This window comes from Ambystoma mexicanum, chromosome 9 (assembly GCF_040938575.1).
Source record: "Ambystoma mexicanum isolate Mex_15411 chromosome 9, UKY_AmexF1_1, whole genome shotgun sequence".
Taxonomy (NCBI): domain Eukaryota; kingdom Metazoa; phylum Chordata; class Amphibia; order Caudata; family Ambystomatidae; genus Ambystoma; species Ambystoma mexicanum.
The window spans coordinates 1,430,830,160-1,430,848,525 of record NC_090931.1 but is presented as its reverse complement, the minus strand read 5'-3'; the positions used below and the strand labels follow the sequence as shown (position 1 = coordinate 1,430,848,525).

The window sequence follows — 18,366 nt, the reverse complement described above, 5'->3', positions numbered from 1 at the left end:
ATATCGTCAGACCGCTGGGTATTATCCACCATAGCCCACGGATACTGCATCGAATTCAACGGTTCCCCGAAGTACAGACCCCCACGGAACCGACGCATGACACCGGAACACCTCACCATTCTTCTTCAAGAAGTAGAAGAGCTACTGAAAAAAGAAGCTATAGAGGCTGTCCCCCTATCTCAGGTAACAGAAGGTATTTATTCAGTGTACTTCCTTGTACCCAAAAAGGACTTAACCATGCGCCCTGTATTAGATCTGCGCCCAGCGAACAAGTTTGTCAAACCCCAAAAGTTTCGTATTGGTGACCTTGCAGGAAGTAATCCCACTGTTATCACAAGGGGATTACATGACAACACTGGACATGAAAGATTCATACTTTCATATTTTAATGTTGCCAGCGCACAGAAAATACCTCAGGTTCAAGATAGAGAACAAACACTACCAGTTCAGAGTACTACCCTTCGGGATAGCATCTGCACCAAGGGTATTCACGAAAGTACTGGCAGTGGCAGCGGCCCACCTACGCAGGTTATCCATCCCGGTATACCCTTACCTCGACGACTGGCTCATAACAGGGGATTCTTACGAAACATGCTTCTCCAATACCCAAAAGACCGTAGACCTTTTGTTCCAACTGGGCTTCTCCATCAACGAAAAGAAGTCCAGCTTAGACCCCAGCCAAATCAAACAATTCCTAGGGGCTCTAATTCGAACAAAGGACGGCCTAGTCTTCCCCTCCGAGAGGGTCCAAAACATGCTGTTTCAGATCCCCCATTATGTGGCAGGTCGAGAGGTGACGGTACGCAAAGCAATGCGCTTGCTAGGGATGATGGCGTCATGTATTTATTTGGTACCTCACGCGCGCCTGCGCCCAATGCAAGAGTGGCTCAACAGCCAGTGGTGTCAGGCCAGCGGACAATGGGACGATCTAGTGGTGGTCTCGCAGGCCTTGGTTCTCTCGCTACGGTGGTGGACAAAAGAAAATCTGTTATTAGGGAAAACGTTTGCCACACCCGCAGTGGAAGCCACTCTAACCACAGACACATCCCTTACAGGATGGGGGGCTCACCTATCCCATCAGACTGCTCACGGAGCGTGGACTCCGAGCTTAGCATCCAAGCATATAAACCTGCTGGAACTACTAGCGGTGTTCAAAGCACTGAAAGCCTTTCAGGAACACCTACAAGGAAAGACAGTGATGGTCCTCACAGACAGCACCACAGCAATGTACTACCTCAACAAGCAAGGGGGCACTCACTCTCCAGGACTGTCCAAACTGTCCCAGAACATCTGGAAGTGGGCTCTCAAACACATGTTCCTACTATCACAACATGTACCAGGGGAACTCAATCTGCTAGCAGACAAACTCAGCAGAGACTTCCCCCTACCCGTAGAGTACGAATGGCGGTTACAAGAAGACATTGTCTTCGACGTCTTCACACAGTGGGGTTTCCCAGAAATGGACCTGTTCGCAACTCTGGAAAACTCCCAATGCCAAGATTAAGCCTCCAGGTACCCCCAGAACCAGTCCAAGGGGAACGGTCTATCGATTCCATGGTCAGGGAAATTTGTTTATGCTTTTCCCCCCGACTCCCCTTCTCAACAAGATAGTGCACAAGATGCACCAGGAACAAGTTACCATGATACTGGTGGCCCCTATGTGGGCCCGACAGCCATGGTTCGCTCACTTGTTGAAGATGTCTCTATCTCCTCCAGTGAGACTGCCCTGCCCGTACAACATGCTGTCACTAGACGGGGGCAGGACACTGCACCCATGCCCTCAGACCATGAACTTAGCAGCCTGGCTCCTGAGGTCATAGAATTTGGACATTTACAACTTCCACAGAGGTGCATGGACATCCTCAGAGAGGCCAGAAAGCCTAACACTCGTCACTGCTATTCTAGCAAATGGAAAAGATTTGTCATCTGGTGTAGAGGGAAGATTATCAACCCTGTTGACTGCTCTCCCACACAAAGTATTCTGTACCTGACCCATTTACTGGACTCGGGTCTAGTATTCAATTCTATTAAAGTACACCTGGCAGCGCTTTCGGCTTACACCACTTCACAACTCAAAGTATTGTGGTGGAAGATCCCAGTAATCAAAGCCTTCATGGAAGGGGTAAAGAGAATACACCCGCCAATAGCAAACCCAGCTCCTGGCTGGGATCTAAATGTGGTACTCGCCAGGCTCATGGGGTCACCCTTTGAACCCATGCACAAGGCAACTCTTAAAGATCTCACTCTTAAGACTGCTTTCCTAATCGCTATTACCTCCATTATGAGAGTAAGTGAACTACAGCCTCTTTCTGTTCTAGACCCCTTCGTAACAGTTCACAAGGATAAGGTGGTTCTACGCACACACCCAAGGTTTGCACCAAAATTCATCTCGAAATTCCATGTAAACCAGTCAATTGAACTACCAACGTTCTTTCAAAACCCTTCCAGCTTGGGAGAAAAAAGTCTGCATACACTAGATGTACGCAGAGCTGTCATGTTCTACATGGAAAGAACCAGGCCACTGAGAAAGACTAAACAGTTCTTTGTCTCGGTGGCAGCAGGAAGAGAAGGAGATGCAGTTTCAAAATCCACTATATCTAGATGGATTGTACAATGCATCACTCTGTTACACTCTTGCTAAGAGAGAACTACCCTTCAAGCCAAGAGCACACACTACTCGAGGCACTGGGGCATCCATAGCATTGATTGCAAATGTTCCCCTTGAGTCCATCTGCAAAGCGGCAACCTGGAGTTCTGTACACACCTTTACAAAACACTACTGTCTAGATGCCCACTCTAGATCTGATTCCCAGGTGGGACAAGCAGTATTAAAACATCTTTTCTCTACTGTTCCTTCTCACAACCCACCTCCAACTCCAGGTACTGCTCGCTAGTCTATGCACAGCATGTGATTCTAAGCAGATTAACAAACATCAGAAGACAATGCATTACTTACCGTAAAAGCATTTCTGATGGTTGTATCTGCTTAGATTCACATGCGCCCACCCTTCCTCCCCACTCGGATGGAAGGAACATAGACTTTCTTCTATATCTCTCTTTTCTGTACTCACTCACGTCTAGAAGGCTCCCTCAGGGCAGAAAAATAGAGGGACCTCGACGCGTGAGGGATTATGGGTACAATGCACGTCACTATAGGGATAGTGTTACAGACACGCCTTGTCGACGTCCCCTTTTCGACTACGAAAAACAAAATGCAATACTCCGCAGTGACCACTGGATGTCGGACCTATGCACAGCATGTGAATCTAAGCAGATACAACCATCAGAAATGCTTTTACGGTAAGTAATGCATTGTCATATCCTTCATCAGTAGCCCAAGGCATTCTGAAACCGCATTCGCGAAACCTATGGCTCGACCAGTTGGTTTGCGACTCTCCTTGAATCCTTCCTATGAGATGACCCTAACGACCATGAATACGGTATTGTTTAGTCTAACAAAACTATTCGAGAACCTGGATAAGAAAATGAATGAGCAGCAAATGATCACTCAAATAAGCTCAAGGCTGGAACCATTACAATCTTTATCAAATCAAAGCTCGATGGAACAAATGCTGATCAACCAGCTAAGAATAAACCAAGAGCTGTTAACGAAATGCGATCTAATTATAGCGTCTAAGCCACTAGGTAACCTCTTGCCCAATCCACCCGACAATTTGAAATTGATAGGAAATGAAATTGAACCTGCCAATCTCAAAGATGCAAGTATGGATAAATCTGTCATGTTATGACAATGATGCGAGCGCTCTTAAACATTTAACACCAATCCCTAAAATTAGTGGATCTAAAGAGAACGCTGCTGTCCTCTCGGACGTACTGTACGATGTATTTTATGCTCTAAAGGGAAAAAAGCTAAAACGGTGTTACCACTTAATACTCCACCACAAATGAATAAAAATCTAAAAACCAAAAAAACACAAAGCATGAATTCAAATACAAAGAACTTCCTAAATAAAATAGCTATCAGATGATATTGAGGAGACATCTATACTAAATAACCTCGAACACAAGTTACCAGCAAAAATTGTTGTATTCTGACTAAAAAAAATCAATACCACTATGATCACCTCAAACCCAGCTGATTTATTGCTTACTAACAACCCTGACTAATTATTATAATCTACAAATACAATACCAGAAGTAACTGAAAATGAAAGCTACTCTAGTCAAGAGGATGATTTTGAAAGAGCCAGCCTTGAAAGATACACACATGCTAAAAATCCATCCAGCATCAAGCCTAAAACAGTATTTTCATACTAGAACAAAGAAAACGAAAAATCAAAGCATCAATTGCAGGAAACCATGGAGACAAACGCAACACAAACTACAAAATCAAAACAAAATGTATCAGCATGAAAACCACTGCAAATATTAAAAAGCCTGATACTGAAACCAAGCACAATAAGGTAATTCATGAAAAATTAAGCAAAGATGATACTCTAGTACTAACTATGATCGATGGATCAAGACATGATTCTTTTCCCAAACGGAACCACCATATTGACAAGCTTCTGGGCAACAGAGGAATTAATACAAATTGAATCTAGAGATATCGAAGCAATACATATTAAAAATAGAAATCGACAAAGCAATACTGAATATTCCTCAATTGTAAAGGAAAAAATATGGAAATGCAAAGATGCCATGATCGTGCTTGTTTTGAGAGAAGTGCTAAAAGATCATACACTATCACATACATCAGAAATGAAAATCAAGGTGCTTATGAAAAGAGACTACAATAGCTGCCGAGAATGATTACGAATACATTGCGAAGGTTCGAGAGAACCTCCAGAGAGAAGTATATTCTGAACTGAATCGAGAGAGAGAACACCTATCCCAAAATGGGACTGGCTCAAAAGACTAATTGAGAAGACAGCCATGCAAGCGAGCACTAGAGCCAAACAGAACCAAAATAATTTAAAGCACTGATGTGGAACCCAAGAGGATTCACTCATCTGCTATAAAAAAAGAAAATGTCTGTAGGAAAACTAATCTTGTATTGCTACAAGAACAATTGATTACTTCAGAGCCTGTCATCCCAAACTGCGAAATCTGCTGGAGTACAGCTATAAAGGAAGACCAATGGCTGGACTGCTAGCAGCATTGCGTCTTGCTTCTGGAGGGAAAATAACTCCATGGCTTACCCCCATCCCTGTAGTTAAGTAGTGAAAATTGAATTTGAATACAAAAATAACTTCTTATTCAAATATATAGCCGTTCTAAATGTATATTGGAACACAGCACTAGTTCCTGATACGACTTTGTTAAATCATATAATGCACACATACTACTTACTATCCAAAATGAACCTTTTCGCTATAGAATATTAATTGTGGCTGTTTGGCTAAGAATTCAAATTTGTTACATCCTAAAGGAAAGGCCTGAATGAGATAAATGAAAGAAATGACCATCCTTAACGGAACTGTCTCCAGAGCACTGGGTTTAAAGCCTATTTGGAAAAGAAAGGAGACAAACTCCCTAATTGATTACACATTTATATCCTCCCAAGACCTAAATGAGATCCATTCATTCAAAGTAATATAATTGTCACTGAGTGATCACAAAATGCTCGAAATAACTTGGAATATTACAACTAAATCATTCTGGCCAATGTATGCTTCTAAGCTAACACTGAATAATGGTCAAAATAGAATTAACTAATTCCCCCACAAATATAAACCAACTCCTATTAAAGTTAAAAGAGAATAACATGCAAATAATCAATGACCATAAATTAAGAGTTACAGATCCATTCAACCACTTTCTAGCTCTTTTTCATGAACAAACTCTGCCTTATACCCGCAAGGATTTCCACCAAAAACATATAGCGGATGCAAAAATCAAAATCTTAAAAGGCGAAATGAAACAGAAAATAAGAAAAATATCCTATCTGTCAAAGGAATTATTTCTGAAAGAATCAAAGATAAATCAAGATGCAAAAATCGCATGAAACAAGAGCTGAACGTAAACAAGAAGATAAGGAAAATATCCTGAGCATTATGCTCAATCTAGTGCCCGGATATGTAACCTGATGATAAAAAATAAAAACAGAAACAAATCACTCCTTTTAAACGCAATAAGCAGAACAAAATTGTCAGAGCACTATAATTTATTTCAGGACACAAATAAAAATCACGAACCTCTAACTAATCCAGTTGACATACTTGATTTGAAAATTGATCTACTCGATATTCAAATTGAAATAAAAAAACTAAGCACATCTCGTGCCCCAGGACCTGATGGGATCTCTAAGAAAACCATTAAGGAACACCCGGATCAATGGACGGAAGTACTCTAGAACATCTTTCAAACCGTGATAAAAACCGGAGTAATAGCCCAATATGGAAGGATTCCATTTTGATCCCCATATTTAAAAAAGGAGAACGTAGTAGTCCAACAAATTATAGACCATTAACTCTCCTCGATACAGCTGGGACCACTTTTGCAAGATTCTTCCTTTGAGATCTGAAAAGATGGCTTATTAGAAAAAATCTTCGAATGGATTGTCGTCCAACATATACCTCATCTTTGACATGTAATGTCCAGTTACGGCTGCTTCGGAAAACATGTTCGGCAGAGGGCGGTGTGCGTTGATGTCATCGAGTCCATGTCCCTTGAAGGCCTCCGTCGAGGGTGACTTAATTGAAGGTCATGTATAGAACATACGGCACCCGTTGGCCTCAGTTCTGTTTTTACGCAAACTCGTTTGCTTCGTGAGAAACTCGCCTCATACTTGTAAAAGTATTTGTGGTTTTCGAATTCTCGATAGGTCATCTACACCATCAAATCCTTGGTCCGATTTCAAAAAATGTAAGGACTGCGAATCGAAGATGTCCATTACGAACCCACATAGGATCTGCCTGTGGTGCCTCGGAGAGGGCCATGGTAGGGCAGCGTGTTCCAGGTGTCAGTCCATGACGGGAAAGGCCTTGAGGGAACGAAAGGGGAAACTCCAGGTAGGAAAGGTTTCCAAACCTCCTGTGTCCCGACCTGCTAGGCCTTCGACCTAGGAGTAGAGAGACCACTCTCCTCTAAGGAAGAAGGCCAAGCGTTCTAGGTCTGAGTGGCTACTGCCACTCCTAGTCTTCTTCGAACAGGTCGAGGAGAAGGCACCACCTGTAGTCTTCACTGACATCTTCGTCGGGCGGTTCCCCCGTGACGGTGGCATGCCCGTCCAAGAAGTTACTCCTGCAGAATGGGAAGCTTTGTGTGGAAATGCTCAAAATCTTTGAGAAACAGGGTAGTACTCTGACCGAGCCATCTGCAGATGCCGGCAAGGAGAGGTCTCGGCCGTAAACTCGCGTGCCATGGAGCCCGGGTAAACGTTGTGATCCCCATTGAGTCCTCGATCTGATAAGAAATCGCGGGATCACTCGAGACATGAGGGGAGGTTGAGGTTGTCGACACCTTCAAAGTCCGACGCCGATAACCCCCATGGGGTCCTCGACCCCTATTAGGCCGTCAATGCCATTGACGCCCGTGTCGACATGAAAGCCAGACTGGTCGACATAGGCTGTGCCCCTTTTGCCAGCTCAGAATTTGCTGCCTACTATTCCTCCAAAAAAAAGCACTGGCTAAGACTAAGTCGACAACTTCATCACCGTTGAAGCCTCACCCGAGAAGATGTATACTCCTCTGCCGAAAAAGGATTTTTTCAAGTCTGACTTCCACCGTTGAGGAGGAAGGGTGTTCTAATGAGGATGCCTCTTTTGGGCTTCAGTGCGGTACTCAATGTGCCAGAGTGCCTTATTTCAGAGGAGAGTAAGATGCAAGATCTTTGTGATAATTTGCACAATGATGGTGGCAGTGACACCTTCAGAGTTGGCGTTGGGAAGACCTGAACCAGGGGATCATGCAGACTCCTCATATCGCCAACTTATGTCTAAGGTTGTGGAATACTTGGGTTGGTCTTTACCTCCAGTACCTTTATGAATAGGATGACCTGACTGATATTATGGACAAGGGTCCGCCTACTGATCCAGTCTTGTCTTTCCATGTAGCACTTCAGAAAAGGGTGGCCAGGAATTGGGAAACTCTGGAAACTAATTCGGTGGTTGACAGAAATCTCACAAAGAAATACTGCCCCTCCAGTAGCGACCCTGGTTACCTGTCCAAACACCGCACTCCTGAGGGTCTGGTGGTCCAGGCAGCTATGGCTACCTCCAAGCAGGCAGCGTACCCTACCATCTCTCCTGATAAGGACAATAAGCGTGTGGATGGATGGGCAAGAAAGGTATTTTCTGCCGGGAGCATGGCATTGAAATCTGCCAACTCCACTTGTGCCCTTACAAAATTTCTCTACACTCTGTCGGAGTGCATTTCTATGGTGGCGGAGCACATTCCTGAGGGGGAGGAAAGGGACAGCTTCCTGGCTATGAAGGATGGCCATGCGAGTCCCTTCAATCTGGGTTGGATTCTGCAGATAGCATCAGCAGGTGAATGGCTACCAGCAGCATGATGGGCAGATTTGCATGGATTGTGGAAGTCTGGTTTTGCACCTGATGTGCAGGTTTGACTTCTCAGCATGCCTTTTGGCGGGTCTCAAACTTTTTGGCAACAAGGCTGACGAGAGCCTTGAAGTTGCAGACCTCAAAGGCGGCAGCCAAGTCTTTAGGCGCCGCTGTTGGGTAACTTTAGCCTTTTCGTGCTAGCGGGCAACCTTGAAAGGGTACATCTGTTTGCTACTGCTCATTTGGAAGGCGATAGGAATGGCCAGTCAAAGGGGCCAGCAAAGGGTTCCTCGTGGTGGACGAGGTGGAGGTGCCAAGCCAGCTCAAGCAGCAGCCTCTAATCGGCTGCTGCAACTGCTGCTTCAAAACCACTCTCTGGGCTTGAGTCACAACTCACCAGTCGGGGGCAGGCTGTCTCAGCATCTGGAAGAATGGCGAGACATTACTTACAATGCTTGGGCTCTGGAAACAATAGCCCAGGGTTACTGCCTTCGCTTTCAAAAAAAGCCTAAAAAAAAGCCTCCGAACAATCCACTGGGGTAAATGCTCTTTGGAGATTCTGGATCCGCTCCTTGTGCAGGCAATTTTAACCCTGCTGGAGAAAGGCGTGATGGAACCAGTGCCTGTAGTGGAGAGGAACAAGGGTTAGTATATTTTTTGATTCCCAAAAAGGACGAATGACTGACTCATCTTGGACTTGAGATACTTGAACAAGTTCCCCAGGAAAGACAAATTGAAGATGGTCACTTTCTCAAATCCTTCAGGACCTCCAACTCCAGGATTGGTTGGTATCATTGGACCTTCAGGATGCTTATTTTCATTTGCCGCTTCGGCGTTCTGGTAAGTGTAAAGATGAATACTTGGTTCACCGAAGAGATGTCTGGGTCCGGCATAAACGATGCACTCTATTCTGGTGTTCCTGTCCCCAGGCACTCTGTTCCAGCCGCAGCAAAGAAGTACAGCCAGCAGGGAGAGGGGACGGGGGGGGTGAGGGAGGTTCCAGTCAAGTTCGTCTTGGGGTCAGTTGGTCCCACAAACCCAAAGGAAGAAGTCCTCCTTTCTGGGCTTCTCTATTTTCTAGTCTATTTGAAATTTGGAGCTTTAGCACTGCAGTAGGGCTGCACCGGCAAACCAACGGTCCAGGAGGGTGCAGCAAGCTTGTCTTCCGGTTTCTTCTTCGGTTCCTTAGTCCAGTGGTCGACTCTACCTTCCTTGCAAAAGACCTCGCCATTTTATGCAAGTTTCTCCCATTCATTCGCAGCCTAGCTGTCACTCACACTGCAAGGGTGGCTGTCCTCGAAGGACCACCAATCACCTCTGGGTGCATTCCTGTAACCAGGAAGACTAAGCACAGGGAGTTTCGGGAACCTCCCTAGCTTCCTGCCCTGCCAGACAGGCTGGAGCAAGAGCCGGGCATCACCCGTGAATCCCGCCAAAGACAAAACAAAGGGACCAAACGTGGTTTGGCGTGCTGAAGAAATGTCAAGAAGGACCTTACAAACAAGAAATGGTGAAAAAAGACTGGTGCCATTTTGCCTAAATGGGCATCCATGGGTGCAATACTGCAGCTGAGGATTCAGCCTGTGGTTAAAAATGCACAATGGTAGAAAAATTAAACTGCCACCAGCCTTTAAATGTAGTAAGGGTAACACAGAAAATGCTGCATGAGAAGGTAGACTGAGGGGATACAAAGTAACCCTCCCAGCACTCCACATAAAATGGCGTGTGCTGGGTCTACTAAGAGAAAAAGGTATGTAAAGTCAATTTCACTTTACTACTCTTTGAAAAAGTAGTTTATCCAAGAGAAGGTATTTAAACCTTTGAGAAATCCAAAGGGCTTCTGTGACACTGCACTGAAGGTGCTGTGTCACAATACAAAAAGATGCCTATGGAGTTAGTCAAAACCAAAAGAGAAACAGGCTTCCAATCAGAAAAAAAGGTCTTGCTCACTCCAGGATAAAAATTCAAAGTCCTAAAGTCCAGCAAAAGAGCTGGGGGGGAGGGTCGCGGGGGGAGAAGGGCATTAGCACAGAAATGAGAATCCTCCCTTACTCACTTCTTCTCCAGTTCCCCTCCTTTGAACGCAGACACCATTTTTAAATGTCCTGGGCACTCTGGCTTAACTACTCCCATTTTAGTCATTCCTTGCTCTAGTTTGGTATCCCAAATGTAGGTGTCTCTACATTTACTGTTGCGCCTCATTTTGGGCATCTCTTAGGTATCCCAAATCTAAGTAATTATACCTCCACAGATGCCAGCAGCATTTGCAGCGGCACACCATGATAAGTCCAGCCCTACCCTGACTCCCAGATTACCGTACCTCACTCCCACTTTTAAGACTCTAACTAGGGAGACCAGAAATGTCTAGACCGGCCAATCACGTTAGACCTAGGAACAGACATTTAAGACTAACACTATCTGAGTTTAAGTTATCTATTCCTTGTACGCACTGCAACTCATTCATGCACTGTAGAATGCAGCCATGGCTATGCAATTCTGTTCTAGCAGCTCGCACAGCCATCCACACTGAAGCCTCAAGTACCTGAAGGCAAGTCCCTGATTGCTCACACCCGAGCGAATACAACCTGCTAGGGAAGAAAGGCCCAAGTCGATCTTGTAAGGATAACCAGTTTTAATCTCACACGGATGAGAGCAACAGCAGAGAACTCTGCTGCTAAGAACGTTCTGCCGAAAAGTAGTACAAGTAGAATCTTATAAAGAAAAACCTCCTCATTGATGAGGCAAGATATACAGTAGAAACCTGCGCAGCTGGTTGGTGTGCACCCATACATGATCCACCTGCTCCATAAGAGATGCCAGGTCATTGGTTCCAGCCCAGTCTGTCCATCTTCCATCATGTGGGTGCTGCAGTGATCTTCTCACGTTGAAGGTCAAAGAATAAATCCACTACTCCTAACAAGATGCTACTTTACCACTAGTCTGATCTCCTGGCAGAGCTTAAGACTGGCACAAAGGAGCACTCCTCGGAAGAGGTTTTTTACTTCAAAATTCCATTAATAATTCAATTCCTGAAAGGGCTTACTAATGTGTACCCTCCAGTCCTCTTTCATGTCCCAACTTGGGATTTAAGTCTAGTACTTAAGTTTCTAACTTGTATACCTTTTGAGCCTCTGCACTCCTGTCCCTTGAGGCTTCTAACATTAAAGACTGTCCTCCTTGTGGCCTTAACATCAGCCCGCAGGGTTAGTGAACTACAGGCTCTCATGTAAACCTCCATATACTATTTACAAGGACAAAGTGGTTCTTAAGGTTAAACCTTCTTTCGTACCAAAAGTAGTTTCTGACTTCCACTTGTCACAAAAAAATCATATCAACTTTCTGTCCTCTGTATTTGGGCAAAGAGGAGGAGAGACTGCATGGACTGGACCCTAAAAGGGCTCAGTTTTTACATTTCAAGAATGTCAATACTGCATCAAGATGACCAACTTTTTGTAGGTTATACAGGCCATACATTGGGATTAGCATTGAAAAAACAGACTATATCCCGCTGGATCATTCTGGCTATAATTGAATGCTACAGATTGGCGGGAAAGGACCCACCGGATGGGCTGTGAGCCCATTCCTCTAGGTGGATGGCTACGTGGCTCTGAAGAGGGGAGTCCCTGCAGCAGATATTTGTTCAGCTGCAACATGGGCATCAATGCATACCTTCATCAAGCATTATTGCTTAGATGCCCCTTCTTCCAATGAAGGTTTATTTGCCAAGGTGGTACTTCATTCTGTCCATGAGAAGAATAATTAGTACTCCCACCTCCAATATGACCACTGCTATGGGAGTCGATCATAAGATGAGGAATACGTGGGAGGACAATCTATTCGAAGAACAAGTTACCAACCGTAACCTTCTTTTGACTGGATGTTCCTCCCACGTATTCCTCATCGCCCCTCCCATCCTACCCCGCAGTACAGTTTGTTAGTTACTTTCCCTCACTAAGTATCGGTCATGAGGCACGCATGGGTGTTCCTCTAATATTTCCTCAAAAAACAGAACTGAAGCCAACGGGCGCGGCACAAGCTATTTATACTGATGGTTACATCGACACAGTACGGAGCCCGTCGAAGGACATCGACTCCACAACATCGCGCACAGCACGCTCTGCCGCAAAAAATTTATTTTTCCGAAGGAGCGAAGATGGCAGGATAGGATTATCATAAGATGAGGAATGTGTGGGAGGAACATCCAGCCGAAAGAACATTACAGTTGGTAAGTAACTTGTTATGCCTATCTGGGCACACAGACTCCGGTACTAGCACTCCATCATAAACCACCAACAGCAGTCACCTATGTGCCTGAACTCTGGGCTGTTTACTGGAGCCTTGCCGGCCACCCTAGGTCTTAACCTGGGAAAATGCAGGCACACATCTTAAAAATTAACTTAGGATCTCCCCTACATGGACTTCGGTCCCCGAGGGCATTACAACCACATTGAGGCTATACAAATGGGGAAAGGGGTGCTACATGAATGACTAATACAATCCAACTAGTCTGCCTGTTTAGCTTGGTGTTGCCTTCAATCTACATCAACTCCTTCCTCTTCCGTGTCTCAGTACTTGAGGCTTTATGGGAGTTAGTCCATAGGATTTCTCTGACTTTTAAGGGATTTTGTTCAGGATTTTTGTTTCAAACAAAATCATCAGACAGGAGGTGTTAGGTGTTTGAGGCATGAGTGGTATTCTGCTTAGTGTTTTGTAAGAAGGGGTTTGGGAGTTTTACAACAGGAGGGATTTGTATAGTGACAACCCAGCAAGATCCTAGTAATTATGAGGTTCTTTTCCTCAAAGGGAAGAATACTGCACACCTCCTGATGGGGTCCCCACCTTTTCTCGACAGCTGTCTCCGCCCACTTCCTCCCTCATACCACCCCCAGGGTGAGGATCGGGTAGCGTCTGCCATCACCTGGCCATGTGAGTAGATCTTTGATGCGAAATCCCTGATGACTCCCCAGGATTCATCAACTGCTAGGTGTCCTTTTTCCTTGAAAGCTGGGACTGGCATGGATTGTTTATTTTACATCCAAATGCGCTGAGCAAACGATTGCAGCTGTAGCTTTATTTTCCCTATTCTGATTTAACACTTACAATTACCAACATGCAAAGTAATGTTAACCAAAATGAATCTAAACCACAGCGACACTGACACGATCACAGCCCTAGCTTTGTTTCAGATAGCATGCAAATGTATGCACCCCTTCCATTTCTAATCAGCCATCATTTTCACCTCTCAGTGACAATGGCCACAACACACATTTCCCTTTTACATGTGTTATTGATAGTTTACCCTTTGTTGGGACACTGCCCCAAGCCCAGGTACATCCCCTCACTGTCACGCAGCCTTTGACTGTTTGCTGTGGCGGGAGGGGGCAGGGGAAGATGCCCAGGAACTTCAGAAAACAAAACACAATGTGCTCCTTTTTATGTCTGTTGCAAGGACCTACTGGAAAGCATCTGGTGAGCTACCAGTGGCTAAAGATCTACTGGTTGGAGACACTAGCTCTAGTGGGACAGAACTAATGTGGAGTCTTTAAGTTGGCCTTCAGGATTTTCTGACTTGTTCCTGTAGATTAACATGTCTGGTTCCCTTTACTGCCAATCGCTTACCTATGTTAGGTCATGGTCCCTGTCCCAGGACCCACCATACATAACTGGGCTATGTTGTATATGATACTATGCATAATTGTGCAGGCCCTTAGGGAATTTGAGCTGTTTAAGTTGTGTGGTTCCCCTGTTCTCCCTCCCCCTCGCCCCTGCAGAATTGTTGGGTGCCTATGAGTCAGTGGGCCCGCAAAAAGGCATTAAGGCAAAGAGTCCTAAAAGACATTTACTGCATTTTGTAATTTACTGCGTATTACTTAATACTCTGTATTATTTGGTAAGTACTTATTTGACCTGATGGAGATCTGTTTAACCTAGTATGGTTCAGTAAATTAGAGTGGTGTATTATCTAGAGATGATTGTTTGAGCTAATTGTACCTTTCTTTCAGATTGCTACCCCTAACTGGGAGTTGAGCCTTGGCATTCTGTCCACGTATCTTATTTTTAAGAGGTTTGGCTTCAGTTTGTCAAGTGTTGGCGCCCCCCCATTAAGGGTGGTGATTGTAGATCCCTCATCAGAGGGTTGCACATAAAATGCCTTACCACCACCAGTGTCCGTACTCCACTTTCTGTTCTCCTTTCTCACCAAAATGTTAACATTTTACACTCAGAAAATCTTTGACTCCTGCTGCTCCTAGCACGCCATTTACATCTACAGTCCCTGCAATTAACCTGAAGTTCCCTGTTTTCAGTAGGTAGTTTGATCAATCCTTTCTGGCTAAAGTGTAACCTGCCTCGATCTACTGGCATTCTTAAACTAAATTGATTCTTTAAGGTCATCCACCTGTAAATCTTCCAGAGGTCCTGCAGTCATGCTAATACACACCATGCTCTTATCACTTGCCCCATTCTGTCCAGATCATTCCAATTGCCAGTTCACTCCAGTTTCTCAAAGAATTTCTGATTGGAAGGTTCTCATTTTGGCATAGTCTTTGATTAACATGAACGTTTTCTTATTTCCTAGGATCCTCATCCTTCATCTGAAGCGGTACAGCTTTAATGTGTTGCTCTCACAAAACAACAAAGTAGGACAGCAGGTGATTATTCCACGTTATCTTACCCTGTCCTCGCACTGCACGGACAGCACACAATCCCCGCTGACTCTAGGCTGGAGTGCATCCCATGTCATGTAAGTCTTTATACAAATGTTTAAAGTTTATCTGTTTTCCCATGCATGATTAACTAGGGATACAATTGCTTCAGTTGCCCTAGCTTCTGCTTCTACAGATGGGGCTTCAACAGCAGTACTAGGGCGAACTAGTGTTTAGATGCCTGCATTGAGGCACAATGGGAAAGTAAAGAAAATATCCTAGAGGTGTATTAGAAGTCTCACTGAACTTAACTATTCCAGCAAGAAGCAAATAAAATGCCATTCTTTCCAGATACCCATGTTAGAATGCCAATGTTGTAGCATTCTGATTGCAAAATAAACATTCTAGATAAATCTGGTGTTTTGTGATCCAAAGAGTGACTACCCCAAAAGGTGCATTTGCCAGCCAATATTCAAAAAATTAAAATACCTCTTTGGTGCCTCTATCAGGTGCAAAAGCAGCTTTCATTGCAGTCCTCTACCCTTATGTTAATTGTGTTCAGCGTTTAGGTTGCAGTTCCTTTATAGTTAATGATTTCTGCAAGTATTTAACAATAATGTAGGCCTGTCACATTCGCCAACATGTATTTGACATGCAAGCTTTATGGCGGAGGTCTGACTTGTATGTTTAATGGTAGTCCCATAGTGGTTAATGGTTTCAAAATAGGCCCTAGAATTGTTCACATAAAGATCTTTTGTCTTTGTTCTTTGAGTTCTCTAATACTGATCAAGCCTTTGTGGCCTTCTTAATATGGATCCACATACTGTGTATATACATTTGTTTTATTGCTGCTGACTGTTAACATAGTTGTCAAAATGAATCAATTTGTAACTTGGTCATTTGTTTGTATAATAGTTCTCAACCATTGAAAGCTTCCCAGATGGTGAATTCCTGTTCTTTGAGCACCTCCACACCTACTAGGTAAGCAAATCTGTCACAAATTTAGTTTGTGTGCGACAAAGTGGTGGCCTAGGATCTAATCTTGATGCTACTTTTACTTACTGTGACCTTACTGGTGGTTTTATTTGTTTAATTCACTCAGCTTTAGTTTTATTTCTTAAATGGCGCCACACACTTTGGGGCACATATTCCTTCCTTTTTATTATAGACCAAACATCCATACAAGTTTTCTCCATATTAAGCTGGAATTCCCAGCACTATTACTTTACACCAAATTAAGTAAAAGTGACAGTTTTTGTATTCCTTCTCCATACTGAGTGATGGGTGGGAGTGAGGAGTTAATTAATATATTTTTCAGACAAGGGGATGAGATGGGAGTATGTTTCATTGCAGCATTATATTGAAAAAGTGCAGATTCATTTTTGGCCATTGCCTCTCGGTGCCGCTTCATGCTAGTTTCCGACCCAAATTTCCCGTCTGTTTTCGCGTGTGCTCCAGTTGAATGGAGATGAATCAAGGCTGGATGGTGGAAAAAGGACTGTGGACTAGAACAGTAGTTAATACAGTTAATGAATCAAAATCTAATGGTTTCCTTCCTCTCACAGATTCTGTATCATAGTGACTGCTTTTTTCAGAAACCATTTACTCCTACGTCCGTCACCTTTCCTCCATACTTTCGGGACTTTCCTTCTTGTGGGACAGGACCGGAGCACTTTTTGTAAAAAAAAATAAATGTCCTTTTTACGCGGGGTACCGCACGTGGCCGTAACCCCGCCCTCCTTAGCTCTGCACATCGCCCTTCAGTCCTTTTCTCTGCGCGTTCGGGCTGGACGCACTAGCATCACTGGGAAGACCTTGTTTCTTCCTGTTCTACTCTCCTGCTCCGCTTCTGCAGTTGCGTAGTCCTCCGTCTATGCCGGAGCGTCTGGGATTTCCCACTTGTTCCTCTTGCGAGCGTCGCTTCGCTAGGGCGGGTCCCCATTCTCTCTGGAGTGTCTGGGACCGGAGCACCCTTGGGACTTTGGTTTCTTCTGCGACTCCCTTTCGGTCTGGGCACTTCAAAGTCGTCTTCGTCGGTGAGAGCAGATCTTCCAGAAGGTTCCTCCATCGATGGAATGAGACCGGTAAGTTCTTTACTTTTCAGTGCACACTGGCCGTGGGACTCGTTCCCGGGGTCCTCCAGGTCCGGGAGGGGCTTCAAAAACTCTGCTACCATGGTTATCCCTGAGGTGCCTCGGAGGCCTAATGGGCATACCGGGTTTTCTGAGGATTTCCGCGAGGGTCCTGCCTATACCGGATCACAATCCGAGGTTCACCGATCAGGTGCTAATAGCCAGCATAGTCTTGCTGAGGCGTTGGTTACCGGAGTTCGCTCCGAGGTCTCCTTGTCATGAGCTTCCCACACAGACACCGGGCTGCGCCCTGAGGCCTCTGAGGTTTTCTGTACCGAACCACGGTTCAAGGCCCCTCTCGCAGGGGAGCTATTAAGACCGGACTCTTTTCTGAGGTTCCGCTTAACGAGGCTATGGTGTGTACCAACAGAACTGAAAGGCCTGTTAACGTCTTCCGTGAGGTGGATTCCTCAACTTTCCCACGCTCACGGAGTCACCGGTTCTGTTGAGGGGTCACAGGGACAGGTCGTCGACCGTAACTCCTGTTACCCGCATTGCCGAGGTTCCTCCTTTGGAGGCTAATTCAAGAGACAGGATGTCCAGTAAACATCCAAGGCCCCATAGTATCGGCTCTACCTAGAATCCTTGTGTCAAGGCTAAAATCTGTCAAGTCCCCTGAACAATCTATGGAGTCAACTGCCTCATCTACACGTGACGCAGTTCTCCTCAGATGTTCACAAAATGGCGGGCCTTCCTGCATGGTCTACGGCAGCCATTTTGCATTCTTCCCTCACACCCACGCTGTCGACGGCGGGTGCTGGGAACCTTCTTTTCGGTGGACAACATTTTCCATGCGACAGTGTGAATCCGTTTAGTCATTCCTCTGACTGGTGTGCTCGGATGCCACTACCACATTCGGTCTTGCTTCCTCCTACATCTGCCTCATTGGTCTATGTAGACCCGGTTGGTGGCGGTCCCTCTTGGCAGCTCTCCCCACTGCTTTCGTGGGCTTATCCTCATGGGAGGCCTCTGCCCACTCCAGCACCTAAGGTCTTGGCAGAGGATGCCTTTTTGAGAAATGTCATGGTCTAATGAACTCTGATCCCTTGAGGGAGTACTTTTAAGGGCCTCTTTAGGGAAATCTGCCCTCAGACTCCGTTGCCTGCCCCAACCGTTCCTGTC

General features: G+C 45.0%; 1 protein-coding gene across 3 annotated transcripts in view; it reads left to right on the top strand.

The window, feature by feature from the left end:
* USP37 (ubiquitin specific peptidase 37) overlaps positions 1–18,366 on the top strand; it is a 724,569-nt gene that overhangs the window by 378,931 nt on the left and 327,272 nt on the right. For all 3 annotated transcript variants that reach the window (XM_069616844.1, XM_069616843.1, XM_069616845.1), the window contains 2 exons: positions 15,046–15,210; positions 16,028–16,093. In XM_069616844.1, the coding sequence (XP_069472945.1) occupies positions 15,046–15,210; positions 16,028–16,093 (231 nt within the window). The remainder of the gene's footprint in view (positions 1–15,045; positions 15,211–16,027; positions 16,094–18,366) is intronic.